Below are 13,015 nucleotides of genomic sequence, written 5' to 3'. Positions count from 1 at the left end.
GGAAACTGAGAAGTACTGCCCCCCCTAACAGGCTCAGCCAGTGGGCTCCTTCCAGCCTCCCCTAGTGAGTGGAGAAGGGCACCTCCCCTCCTTACCCAACCCCATAGACACAGAAAAGGATAATGGAAGGAGGAACCCCTGCTTCAGATCGTAGGGGACAGGTTCTTTGAAGCTTGATGGGGATTGAAAAAGGACTAAAGAGTTCTAGGTATTGGATTCTTTTTCTGAGGTTTGCCCTCCATGGTTTATGGATGAGGCATACCCACGTAAGGGTGTTTCTTGAGTATGGAGTTCAACTTAGGAGAAGGCTACGTCCTGCTGGAAAGAATGGATGAGAGAGTTAAGGGCAAGGACAATACTGCCTGGGACTCCTTATGGAGGTGGTGGGTGGAGTGGGGATCTGCACCCAGCCTAGAAATGCAATCATGAGCACAAAACGTCAATACAAGAGATACTGGGATTGGTCTGCTTTCTTTATACCTCAGGTCTCTGCTTAAAACCTGGCATGGGCCTCCAAGCACAACCCTGTCTGTGCCCGGCTCTGGCCTCGGAACACGGCCCTGGCTCACCTATAGTTAAGTTCTGGACCTCACAAGTACTCCTGGTCATTCTGCAGTTCTTTATCCAAGATGGTTGCAGGGAGCTGTCCTCAACTCCTGGCTCCCTGCTTAGGGTTGCTCTGTAGCTGCACTGCCCTGAAGTTCACCTTCAAGTTCAACAAAATGTCATTCTGGTGATGATCTTCAGTCTTGAGTGTTTCTAGAAGGAGATCCTGCTCCCAGAAAACCCAGAGCTGGGCTGAGCCATTGAATAACTCACTGTGCCCCTTCTAAATGTGCAGCTCTAAAACTGCATGGAAACTCAACTGTTATACCCAAGTCGGCTTTATGAATCTCTTGTCCCAGGCCCAGACATTAGAAAGAAGGTGAACCTCTGGCTTAGACTGGAACAGAGTTGCGAGTGTCACCAAGTCTTCCTAGATGCCCAGTGCCCATCTCTCCAGTATACCAAACATTGGCATGATCTCTGAGGTGACTGCTTTCTCAGGGAAAAAAGAACAGGGAACTGTACCAGTGCTGAACCTCTTATGTTAGACTAGCTGAGTGGGAAGTTGGTGAAACTACCCAGCAATTAGCAGTTTCCTGAATGGGAATTCAGAAGCAAGAATTCTTTTCCTTCATTCCTTTGAATCCATAATCCCAAATCTAAGAATCTATTCTGATATTCCCATTGGCATCATTGATGACAGTTTTTTTAAACAGAGAAATGGAAGCCTAAAGTTTTAACATTAGAAAAAAGTTCGATAAGTTATGATTCGTTCACACCAGAACAACCATGCAGAAATTCACATTTAACTATATTTAATGTCAAGAGAAACTCCTCTTCACATGATGTGAGAAAAATCTGGAATACACACCTATAATATAACAATGAAAATTTTAAGTGTACATTACACTTACAAAGATGCAGAGAGTAAAATGAATTAAAAATTAGCAGGGGCCATTTGTGGATGGTGTAATCACAGGTGATTTTTGTCATTTTTTTCTGCAATGATTGTGAGTGCTGTTATATTCAGAAAAACAATTATTTTTGGAAAGATACTAACCAGTACTATGAGACTTGTTGCTCATCTTGATCCCAGACACAGAGAAAGTCCTGGCACTTTCAGCCCACTTCAGCAGGAATCATGACAGTTGATGTTTTAAATTTTTTAAATTTTATTTCTTGGTATTGGGGATTAAACCCAGGGGCACTCTACCACAAAACTGCACCCCTATCCTTTTTTTATTTTCTGAGACAAGATCTTACTTAGGTGTCCAGGTTGACCTCCAACTTTCAATCCTCCTACCTCAGTCTCCTGAATCAGAGATATTACAGGTGCATGCCACCGTACCCCACATTGACAGTCTATTCTTGATCTGTAAGCCACCCTTGTGGCAGGTTTGCTTATCACCTTACTTGCACCAAGACACTGTACTGATGGCCACTTCCATGGAGATCCCAGCTGGGAGGAGTACCGGTGAAAAGCGTGGGAAGAGCAGCTTGGGGGACAGTGGCTAGCAGTAGTCCAAAGGAAGGAAAATGATTGGGCCAGAAAGTGGGAGGGTCAGGAAGGGAATTTGGAAGGAAATGGCCATTGAGGTGGACTTTGAAGGATGGGTAATGTTTGAAGAGAAATACAGAATTAACTACCATTTATTAACCATGGAGAAGGCAGGCATTTTACAGGGCTAGAGATTCATTAATTTTCACGGAATCTTCTGGGGTGGGTTTTTATTATCTCTTTTTACAGGTGAAGGAAGACAGGACAAGAGAGACAACTGCTGGTGACATTTGACTTCAGAATTAGGGTTGTAGTGGTCAAGATGTTGACTTCCTCTCTGTTTGCATCTGGGGAAGGCAGCATGGGCAAGGGCAGACGGAGAGGAAAACTACAGTCCTTTGTGGAAGAATATTTGTTTTGAGAAGTTAGAATTCCTTCAATGTCTGCTGTGAACAGGGGAGAGAGGAGACCCAAACACTCCATCAAATTCTCCACTCCTTCCTGCTCCAGCTGAAAGGCAACACAGCTGTCACAAAAGTGCTTTACCTGACATGGCCACCAGGTGGCAGAAGAGGCCTCATCTTCATCTCCCTTTTATGGAGGGACTGCTCGTGACTGAAGGAAAAGCAGACAACCCAGTTTGCATGGCTGTGCACTCAGAGGGTCCCTATCCTGGGACCATTTCTCTCCCCAGCTCTTTCCTGTTACTTACCTTTTTCCTCTGAGTAACACTGCAGGCTCATGTCTGTTCCTGTCAACAGGTTCTAACCCACAGGAATTGATGATTCCAGAGGCCTGGTAGAGTTCTGTGTGAAGCTGGGTCCTCTGAGAAGCAGACCTGAGAATGGACAAGCGGCATGGCTTTCAGTGAGGGAAACACTGAGAGAACAGAGGGAGGGGGCTGAGTTAGACCAGGGCTGTCAGCCATGATGTGCAGCTGACATTCAGAGAGCTAGATGAGGGCAAGGAGGAGAGATGGGGTAATGACTGCAGTAAAGCCCAGGAAAGGGTTGGTGAGACCTTTAGGAAAACAAAATAGGCCACCAGGGGAGTCCCGTCTGGACAGGCTTGTTCAACTGCCTTATTCTGGCTGGCTGTGGACTGGGAGAGGAGAAGCCATGGGAAGTATGGGCCTACATGAATGGTCTTGGTCAATGACTTTCTCTGTAACTGGCAGTCTGTGAGGTCCATCCTCAGGGCCTTTATGCCCTCTCTTGGAGAAGGGTCAGCCTCCATCCTCAGGACTCTACTAAGCGCCATGTCTGCTCCAACCTCTGGGTGAGCACAATTCACCCCTCACCCCTCACCTTTCACCTCCTGTGCTGATCTCACACTGTTCTCCCAATCCTTCCCAGTGACCTATTTATAGGCTTCTCCAGCCTCTGAATGAGACTCTGTTCCTGCTCTTCTGGATGAATTCAGATACACCCCAAACAAGTCCAGGCTCTTCCTTGCCTCTGCCTTTGACTTCTTCATGCTTATAGTCCTAAACCAGTAAGGGGTATTGGGATTACCTGATTGTTGGCTCCAGTTCCTATCCACAGGCCTGGGTATCAGCCTGCCCACTCAGCTAATTGATGGCATCAGGTCCCATCTTTTTTCTGAGGTTTCCGTTTCTCAGGTGTCCTCCCGTGACACCAGAATCAGCAGTGTGGAGCTGTTCTCAGTCAAGGCCAAGATATGTCACTGAGCACTTGAAGTTTGGCCAAGTGATCCAAAGACTCAGGTAGCTGTTGGGGATCAGGAAGAAGACACAGGCACCTGTCTGTGGAAAGCAGAAGTTTGGTGAAAAAAAAATGGCAAAGGATAAGAATGCTGGGTGCCTACCTTGTCCTGGGGACCAATAGATCTCTAGCCTCCTTTGGACCTCTGTGAGGCTCTTGAGGTTGAAAGATTTGAGGAAGGGTTGCAGGGCCTGCTGCATGTGGGACTCTAGACTTGGTTCCTCCCCCTGTTGTTGGTCCTCAGCTGTGGATGACTCTCTAGGCTGCTACTTGAAAGGATGACATGGGAAAATCAAGAGTTCCCCAAGAGCACATCTGAGTCAGATGAAATTGCAAATTTAAAGTCTCCATGGGAAGCAAAAGGAAATAACTCTGTTCTGAAAGGGAATCCAGCCAAACCCTATGGGAGAGCTGTAGAGAGACTCTTGGAAATCCACCAGGATTACAGTCACTTACACTTTGGATGCCAAGGGCTTGCCTAGGACTTCCCCTTTTCCCTCTAGGATGAGGGAGAGGGAAGAAGGTGCAGTGGGGCCTTGGGGTAGAAGGAAGACGCCTCTAATGGGCCAGTGAGGCTTCCAAACTGTACTTTGCCCAGTTTCCAGGGCATCTGGACTGGGGCCCTGGTGAGGGGAGGGTGGTGGTAAACACAGGAGAAGCAGGGCACAGCGAGTGTCCTTCTGACTCTGCATGGCATGTTTGTTCTGCAGTTGGAAAGAGCTACTTGCCAGACAAAATATGCAAAGTCCCTGCACACACCTGGCAGATATTAGGTTCTGGCACATTCTTGCCATAGCATTTCCTGCCCAGCAACCTTTGCTGAGCCTTGCAAAGTGGGGGTAATTCGTGGGCAGATGTTACTAGATTGTCAGAGCACCCAGCACAGTGCATGTAAAGAGAAGCTTAAAGTACTGCCGCATCGCGTGCCCTCAAGGCCATCCTCTTGCCTACCCAGTCCTCTCTTGAGAAGGGCCCCTCTTTCCCTTCCCTGAACTCCCACCCATTTAATATGGTGTGTCTACACTCTGTGCCCGTTAGATGCTGGCCTGTGTGGTTTGCTATTGTGCTTTGTCCCATTTCTCTTAGAAATCTGTGTGCTCCCCAGGGTGGCAGCAGAGTTTTGGCTCCATCTTTCACACAGAGCTGAGCATGGACTTTCCAGCGGGCACAGGGAGGAGCAATCAACGCCCAATCCCTGGGTGGATACCTTGGCACAGAGGGGCGAGATGGGGGAGACATGGACTCCTGGTTGGGAAATGCTCTAGGGAAGCTTGGCTTAGGACAACACCAGCTGTCCTCTGGCCCTCGCAGCCCTTCTGTAGCCAGCTGAGTGCTGTCGGTGGAAAGCATGGTGAAAAGCATGTGCGGGTGAGGTTACTGTAGAGCAAAGGGAAGACCAGGAGAGCACACTGGTTACTAGTGCTCCCTTGGCACTTGAGACCAGATGGACTCAGTTGGGCTGGATGAATGCACTGGCCTCTTTTCTTCTCCAGGGCTGCCCAGCTGAGGACCTGAGGCACCATCTCTTAAAGGAGTTTTGTAGGGACAGCAGCTCAGGAGGGAAAGAGGGGAAGAGAGTGGGGTGAAGGGACAGGAATTGTTGGAATCTGTTTCTTTTATGTATTGGAGAGAGGAAATCTGGAGGATAGTTGGGACTGCAGCCCCAATCCTGGACCCTCTTGGCCACTGCAGGAACCCAATGGGGGTGCATCTCTTTGACCACAAAGGCACAGTTAAGCTCCTCTTCTCTTTCCACTTTGGCCCAGAAACTGAGTCAGGGCAGGAAAGACTCCCTTCTGCCCATCAGCTAGTCACTGGAGACCCTAGGAATGCCTGTCCTCTGTGTCTATCCTAGGTGGAATGCTTAAGTGTGAGCCTGGCTCTCCAAGTTCTGGAAAGATCCTCCATAGAACTCCCGAGGAGAGAGGGAGTGGCCTGTGTTCTGGGAAGAGCCATCCTTGCTAGGTCAGTCCACCGCATGAATCTCCAACCCTGACCCTGTCCTAAGACCTCTGTTCCCAGGTCCTGCCTGCCCTGGTTATCAGCCCCCAATGTCTACACTGCCCTAAGACATTAGCTGTCCAGTTACCTTCACTCTCTGATTTGCAGAACTGCTGCAAGTTCCCAGAGATAGGTAGTAGTAGCCTGATAGAGTCCTCCCGCTTAGTCCAGGAACCTGTGGCTGCAAACAAGCCTGTGTATGCCCCTCGCACACACTCCAGTTCTGTATTGGGCAGGGGACAAGCAGGGGAGAAGGGCTAGAGTGAGAAGGGAGTCAGAAGCAGCTGTGTGCACGTACAGACACACATCTGGTAACCCAGGGAGTTGGGCTGGATGAATGCACTGGCCTCTTTTCTCCTCCAGGGGTGCTCAACTGAGGACCTGAGGCACCATCTCTTAAGCCTGCGGCCTGGGAGGAGCCATGTTTGAGGATCCTAGTCAGTGAAGTGTCATTTCCCTCCTATGGCCTTGGAACTGTTACCTGCTCTTCACACCTAGCTAGGATTTCCCATTAGGCTCTCTTCCAGGAAGTCTTCCCTGCTTCTCCCAGGCTGGTCTGGCTTGTGTCTTTCCTCTGGAGTCGAAAATGTCCTGTGCTAAGGTTCGTCATCCAGAGGCATGGATATGTTGTCCACCACAAGAATTGCCCAATGGGAGCTCATGGGACCTGTTCTTTCCCTGAGCCTGGGGCCTTGTGACTGGTTCATACACATTCTCTGAATGAGTGAATAGTATGCTCATGGTAGTGGGGCCGCCATTGCTTGTTTTACCTCAATTCCTCCAGAGACAGTGCTGCTCAGATGGGCTGCAGAAGAGCAGGCCACCCTGGGCCCTGTCCCCTAGGTTGGGGGGAGAGGAGTTCGCTCGTACCATGTCTCCTGGCTGTCTGGTATCTGGGACTCAGCTTGGACCACTGGACATAAAAGAACCAATAGCTGGGAGAGCTCTGCCAATTCGCTGTGCCCAGAGAACTGATTGGTGCTGATGCTGGGACAGGAGAAGGTGCTGGCTTCTATCCTTCCCTCCCCACATTGCCCTCTGACATGGGAAAGCTTGAGAGTTTTGAAATTGTGAGGGCAATTTCTGCAGTTCTAACCTCTTGTCCCAATGCTGTGAAGTTATGTGTAGTGAGGATGGACAGATAGTGAAGCTGGTTGCATAATTCTGTGTCACAGAGGGCTTGTTTCCTTGGGCAAACTGGCAATCTCAGGATCTATAGTGGTGGATGTGAGGGTGGATAGAAGGGGGCTTTTTGAGCTATAATTTCTATACCATGCAACTTTTCCATTTAAATACTACAATGCAATGTCTTTTCATGTAGTCTTATGTTAATCAACTCAATCAATTTTAGAATGTTTTTATATGTATATATATGTATGTATATATATGTGTATATATGTATGTTTTTATATGTATATATATAGAATGTTTTATATGTATATATATGTATGTCTGGAATTTTAGTTGTAGGTGGACACAACTAAATTTTAATTTTATGTAGTGCTGAGCTAACCCAGGGTCTCAGGCATGCTAGGCGAGCGTGCTACAACTGAACCACAACCCCAGCCCAAATTTTAGAATGTTTTACTTCAAAATGAAACCTAGACTCCTTAGCCATCACCTCCCACACACCTCCTCCTGAGAAACCAAAAATCTGCTTTCTGTCTAAAAATTTGCCTATTCTATACATTTCAGATGAACAGAATTAGAGGATGTGGTCCTTTGTGGTTGAATCCCTCAACTTTGCATTCTATTTCAAGACTCATTTGTGCTGTAGCAAAAACTTCATTTCTTTTTATTGCCAAATAATCTTCAATTACGTGGATATTTACTTCTTGGTTAGGTATTCATGCATAAATGGACAATTGCATTGCTTTTATTTTTGGCTCTCATGAATAATGCCACTACAAATATGCTTATGCAAGTTGTGCATCCATATATATATTTGCTTTCAATTCTCTTGGGTATATAAGTAGGAGTGGAATTTGTGGCTCATGAGCACTATCTTGACATGGAGAGTGGAGTGCAAGAAAAAGTTGAGAAGGCAGAATATGTTTAGAAATGAGTAGGACTTAGTGCTTCACAGCTTTGTGGCTAAGATCAAGTGTAGAAATTGGTAAGAGTACAGTCTAATGAAGGTGCAAGTTGTACCAAGGAGGCAGTGGGAATTAAGACTGGAAGAGAACATTCAGAGTGCCATTATGGGTGGCTTTGAATATCAAAACGAAGGAGACTAGATATAAATGAAACATCAACAATTGCAACTCACACTGTGCACTCCTCTACTGATGGTATCTTAATACGTCATCACACACTTGAAGCAATCTTCCAAAATGAATAGTATATCTCCATTTTACAGATGAGAACATTTGAAGCACACAGAATAAATCATTCCAAGTTACCTGGTGTTTCAGTAAATTTCAGAATATGGATCTCAGTCTAATACTTCTGTTCCTTTCTCCCTTCTATAATATATTCTACATTGTTGGGCTAACATAAATATATATGATCACGTCCACCTTGTAAACATCACTACAACATGAACAAGTCTGTGGGTGCTTCCTTTGAGACTTCCAGCCATCAAAACCATGAGAAATACATTTCTGTTGAAAAAGTCACCCAGTCTGTGTAGTTCATTGAGCAGTCTGCATTGGACTAGGACAGAGTAAACCTACAATTGGAAAGTAATTTAGCAGAGCTGACACTGCTGAGATAACCTGAAGAGGGGCAGCACAGGTGGATTTGGATTCCACACAACACTTCTGAGCCATCACCACATGAGCTTCTACTTCTGAGATCACCTAGGCTCATTCAGCACCTTCCCACTGGCCAGGGAACCAGGAATGGAATGGAGGTGCCTGGTCACTGGTCAGGGAGTTGGCCTGCCCCTGAGACCAGAGGGCAGAGTTCTGTCCTACTCCCAGGCAATCCCAGGTGCCTCTCTTCCTAGAAACCAGTCATTGCACAGAACTCCTTGGCTCCCCCTCTTTCCAGAGGAGGATGAGACAGCAATAGGGAGACTTGGTCATGGAAGCAACCTGGGTGAATGTAGAGCCTGCATGACTCCAAGCTCTCCTGGTAGGACTCAAACAGACCTAGAGATTATGTCCTGATGAGGACAGTGAGGTCAGAGCACTGCGGGGTCCCAGGTCAACAGTGTCCTGAGCTTGGGTTCCAGCATCACATTTCTGTGACCATCTCCCAGTTACACAATTTGCTGGTTGCTGTGATGGTGGACAAGTCATTTGATCTTTTTATATCTCACGTTCTGCATCTTTAAAATGGAATCATGCAGTACCCACTTCACAGACTCACAGGAAGGGTTCAATGAAATGATGCTTGTGAATCAGCTTGCTGGGTTCCTTCAGCACCTCCTCCCCACTCTTATTCCACAAGCTAGTCCTTGACCTGCTGTTGGGAGAAAACACTGTGTAATTCCTGCCTTTTTCCATAAAGAAAACTAGAAAATTCCAACCCAACAATCAGAAGAATCTCCAAACCATTCTGCATGCTTTCTGGAGGAGTAGAAATGGGGATAGCAAATCCAACTGGTACCTGCCGATGCCCTTTCTCTGTGGAACATGCTAGTGACTAAGCTTGTTGGGATCCTGCAGGTGAACAAATCCATTTGTGCCTCTGCAATGTCGCCAAAGCTTGTCATAGTCTCTGTTATCCTATAGCTGGGGGGGGGTGGGGGATAGAGAGATTGTTTGCCCAATGGGAGCCTAGGTCACTAGCTAACTAAGTAAGCAGGCTTCACCCAAGATTTTGGCTCAAGACTGCAGCAGGTGGGGTGAGAAGGATGGTTGGAGGCCAAGTTTCCCCTTCCGCACACCTAGAGGAAAGAGAAGACTGGATGGGGTCGAGATGTGGGCCCCATTTTGGCTTTCCCAATCTTTCTTGTGCAACTGCCCCAATGCCCAGCAATTCGCCTTGAATCCAGGGCCTGTCTGGGCTTGGACACAACCCTCAGTGTTGAACTAGGCCCTCAAGCTCTTCCAAAACACTCCTGGGCCACAGGGTACTGGGCAGAAATCCAACAACAGCTGGAAAAGAAGCCAAGAAGGTGAAAAAGACAAAAGGAAATCAAGGAGTTGGTGGCAGGGGAACAGCAGATTTGAGTTGAACCAATGGTAGTGGTGGAATGAGGTGGCACCAAATTCTCTTTGGCCAGTGAGGAGCCAGAGTTGACAGAAGGATTATTAGCATTATTTCTGGATCATTAGGATTGTTGGTGTTTGCAGCCTCCAGTCACCCTAGCTGGACCCTACCTGCCTTTGCTTTCTGTCCCCTCCCCTCTCCTACTCTCACCTCCATTCAGGGCTACCTAAGTCAGACAGCTCTGTGCCCTTCCCCCTTATTGGCAGCAGATAAAAGGTGGAGGAAATATGGGGCACAATCAACCATCATTAGCTGTAGCCTTTAAATCCTCATCTCAGGGAGATATACGCACAGCAAGGTCCAGCGTGGACAGCATCACTCCTGTGAGGTTAAAGAAGTGTTCAGAGCTCTGCACAGAATTGATGCTCTACAGGCAAGCCCTGGAGCAGAAGTCCACCTTCTGTCCTGGCAGTCCAGAACTCCACTTGGCAACCTCAGCCTTGGTAGAGTCATCCCAGCATCTGAGAGCCAAGATGCCAGTGCGCTTGCTGCAAGAAAAGGTGAGTTTCCAACAACAGTTTCCGCATCCGTGTCTGTGGGCTCACTTTGGGCCACTAGGTAACTAATTGGTAGGCAAGAGAGTTGAAGGCTCCTGAGAGGCCTTGACCATCTTTTAGAGTGTGTTGCCTTCAATTGGATGAGAATGTGGATGGTAATTTGAGAACTTGATCCTCCAACCTTTGTTTCTTAAGCTCGTCAAAAGATAAAGTTTCAATAATTTAGTTATATGAATCTGACTTTAAATTGAAAATTATGAATGAGGCAGCCTCTATTCTATAAAATAAAGTGAAATCTTCTATGGTGTCATTGCAGAACCTTAGAATCTCAGGTTTTATAAGGTGAGAACAAGGGAACAATTTATACATAAATATATATAATTATATATATAAAATATGTCATATATATGACATACATCATATATTTGATTTCTATATACATATACATACGTATTACATGTATTACATATATGTATGTGTGTATGTATATATATACATATGTATACATATATATGTATGTGTGTGTGTGTGTGTGTGTATATATAGAGAGAGAGAGAGAGAGAGGGAGAGAGAGAGAGAGAGAGAGAGAGAGAGAGAGAGAGAGAGAGAGAGAGAGAGAGAGAGAGAAAGAGAAGATGCTTCTTAGCTAGGGTACCCATGAACCAAATCTGCTAAAATCAAATAGATCAAAGAATGAGCTAGGAATCTATTTGTGTTAATCAAGGAATGCATTTCTTAAATTTTCTACAAGTGAGTCCCTGTAATACCTAATGTGTTTGTCCATATGTAACAGGAAATGTCAGCAACTGCACAGACTCCTTCCTGTTCAACTGTCACCAGAGAAGACATGTCTCCAAAGAAGGGTACAGGGAGTTTCCAGAGATAAGGGGGAACTCAGAACCAGCAGGAGTTTTGAAATATGTGATGGAAAAGAATTTCAATATGTGCCAGTCAAAAGCATAGACAGAGGTGTATTTAGGAAAGTTGATACACATTCAAGGGAGAATGGGACAATCTCAAGAAAGAGGTGCCTTTGAGGTAAATAAAGCAAGGAATCTGCATTCAAGGGACAATTCAGGTCAGGAGTGGTGGCACATGCCTGTCATCCCAGTGTCTTGGGAAGCTGAGGCAGGAGGATTTCAGGTTCAAAGTCAGCCTCAGCAACTTAGTGAGACTCTGTCTCAAAATAAAAAGGGGGGCAGGCTAGAGGAGTGGCTCAGAAGTTAAGCACACCTGGATTTATTCCCTGGTACCAAAAACAAAAAACCTATCTTCTAGGTTGTTGCTTCAGGTTGCCGAGGGAAAATGACTCTGCCTAGTCAGGGATCAAAAGTCTCATTTTGAGCTGGACACAGTGGTGCACACCTGTAATCCTATGACTTGGGAGATTAAGACAGGAGGATCGCAAGTTCAAGACTAGCCTCAGCAACTCAGCAAGACCCTGTCTCAAAATAAAATATAGAAGAGTTTGGGGATGTAGCTCAGTGGTAAAGCATCCCTGGGTTCAGTCCCCAGTACAAAAAAAAATCTCATCTTGATTGATCTAAATAAGGAGATAGACACTGGACACAGTTGTGGGAATGGGTTGGAATTCTTGTGTTCAAAAACATGTCTGACAGATCAGAATTAAATTAACTCAGGGTAAAAATGATTTTAGTAAAGTCTCTCTGGATAGTTATTATCAGACACTCATACAAAGACCCCTTTCTCTATAACATCTCAACTTTAATTGGTTTTGGTAGGGCTCATACAAGTGTGTATCTCAAGTTATACTAAAAGAACTATTGTCTTACTTTTTTTTGGTATAGGGAATTAAACCCAGAGACACTTAACCACAGAGCTAAACCCCTAGTCCCTTTTATTTTTTATTTGGAGATAAGACCTCAATTTAGGACCTAAATTGCTTAGGGACTTGCTAAGTTGCCAAGGCTAGCCTTAAACTTGGAATCCTCCTGCCTCTGCCTCCCAAGTCACTGGTATTACAGGCATGTGCCACCACACCCAGGTGTTTTACCTTTGAATGTTCATATATGGCTGTGTTGAGGTTATACTTTCTTGCCAGGTGTTTAAAACCAAGTTGTCAAAAATTGACCTTCTTTCTATTACTGTTAGGGTCAGCTGAGATTCCTCAGGGTTACTCTTGGGAACTTGTGAAAAGCCTCTTGGATTCTTTAACTTTCTATTCCAGTTGTTCCATCTGCCAGGATAGGTCAGAGTCTTGCTGACCATACATGACTTCCCTTGGAAGCATCAGGGACATTTTCTTCTCCAGTGACCTTCCTCTTTGCAGGATGTACATTTTGGCTTCCTGTTCTCTAGGGTCCTTAAAATTCCCCTTATTGGGAGGTCAGGTGACTCAACAAGGGTTGCAGGGCCCTAGAGAGGACCCATCACTCCCTGAGTTCTGGCTGACTTTAGAGGGCAAGGACCAAAATATTGGCTGTATTTTGTTTTTGCCCCCTGCCCCTTCATTAGCTCCTTTACTTCCTTGATTTTATCTTCTAGTTTTGGTATTGGGAACTGAACGTTGGGATGTTCTACCACTGAGCCACATCCCCAGCCCTTTTTATTTTTTTATTTTGAAACAG

At 46.0% G+C, this 13,015-nt stretch overlaps 2 protein-coding genes across 3 annotated transcripts in view; one reads left to right on the top strand and one right to left on the bottom strand.

Moving 5' to 3' along the window:
• PKD2L1 (polycystin 2 like 1, transient receptor potential cation channel) overlaps positions 1-13,015 on the bottom strand; it is a 261,390-nt gene that overhangs the window by 29,536 nt on the left and 218,839 nt on the right. The window contains exon 3 of the mRNA XM_079137455.1: positions 2,757-2,882. Coding sequence (XP_078993581.1) covers positions 2,757-2,787 — 31 coding nt within the window. The 5' untranslated portion in view covers positions 2,788-2,882. The remainder of the gene's footprint in view (positions 1-2,756; positions 2,883-13,015) is intronic.
• The window catches only part of LOC306659733 (acyl-CoA desaturase 3-like), a 31,633-nt gene continuing 20,826 nt past the window's right edge, over positions 2,209-13,015 (top strand). The window contains exons 1-2 of one of the 2 annotated variants that reach the window (XM_079137457.1): positions 2,209-2,694; positions 10,213-10,430. In XM_079137457.1, the coding sequence (XP_078993583.1) occupies positions 10,293-10,430 (138 nt within the window). In that variant the 5' untranslated portion in view covers positions 2,209-2,694; positions 10,213-10,292. Of the gene's footprint in view, positions 2,695-9,491; positions 10,431-13,015 lie in introns of those variants that run through there. The other variant, XM_079137456.1, reaches the window with a different exon arrangement.

This window comes from Sciurus vulgaris (assembly GCF_902686455.1).
Source record: "Sciurus vulgaris genome assembly, chromosome: 4".
In the NCBI taxonomy this organism is placed as follows: domain Eukaryota; kingdom Metazoa; phylum Chordata; class Mammalia; order Rodentia; family Sciuridae; genus Sciurus; species Sciurus vulgaris.
The sequence above is the reverse complement of the archived record's forward strand: the minus strand, read 5'-3'. Positions and strand labels throughout refer to the sequence as shown.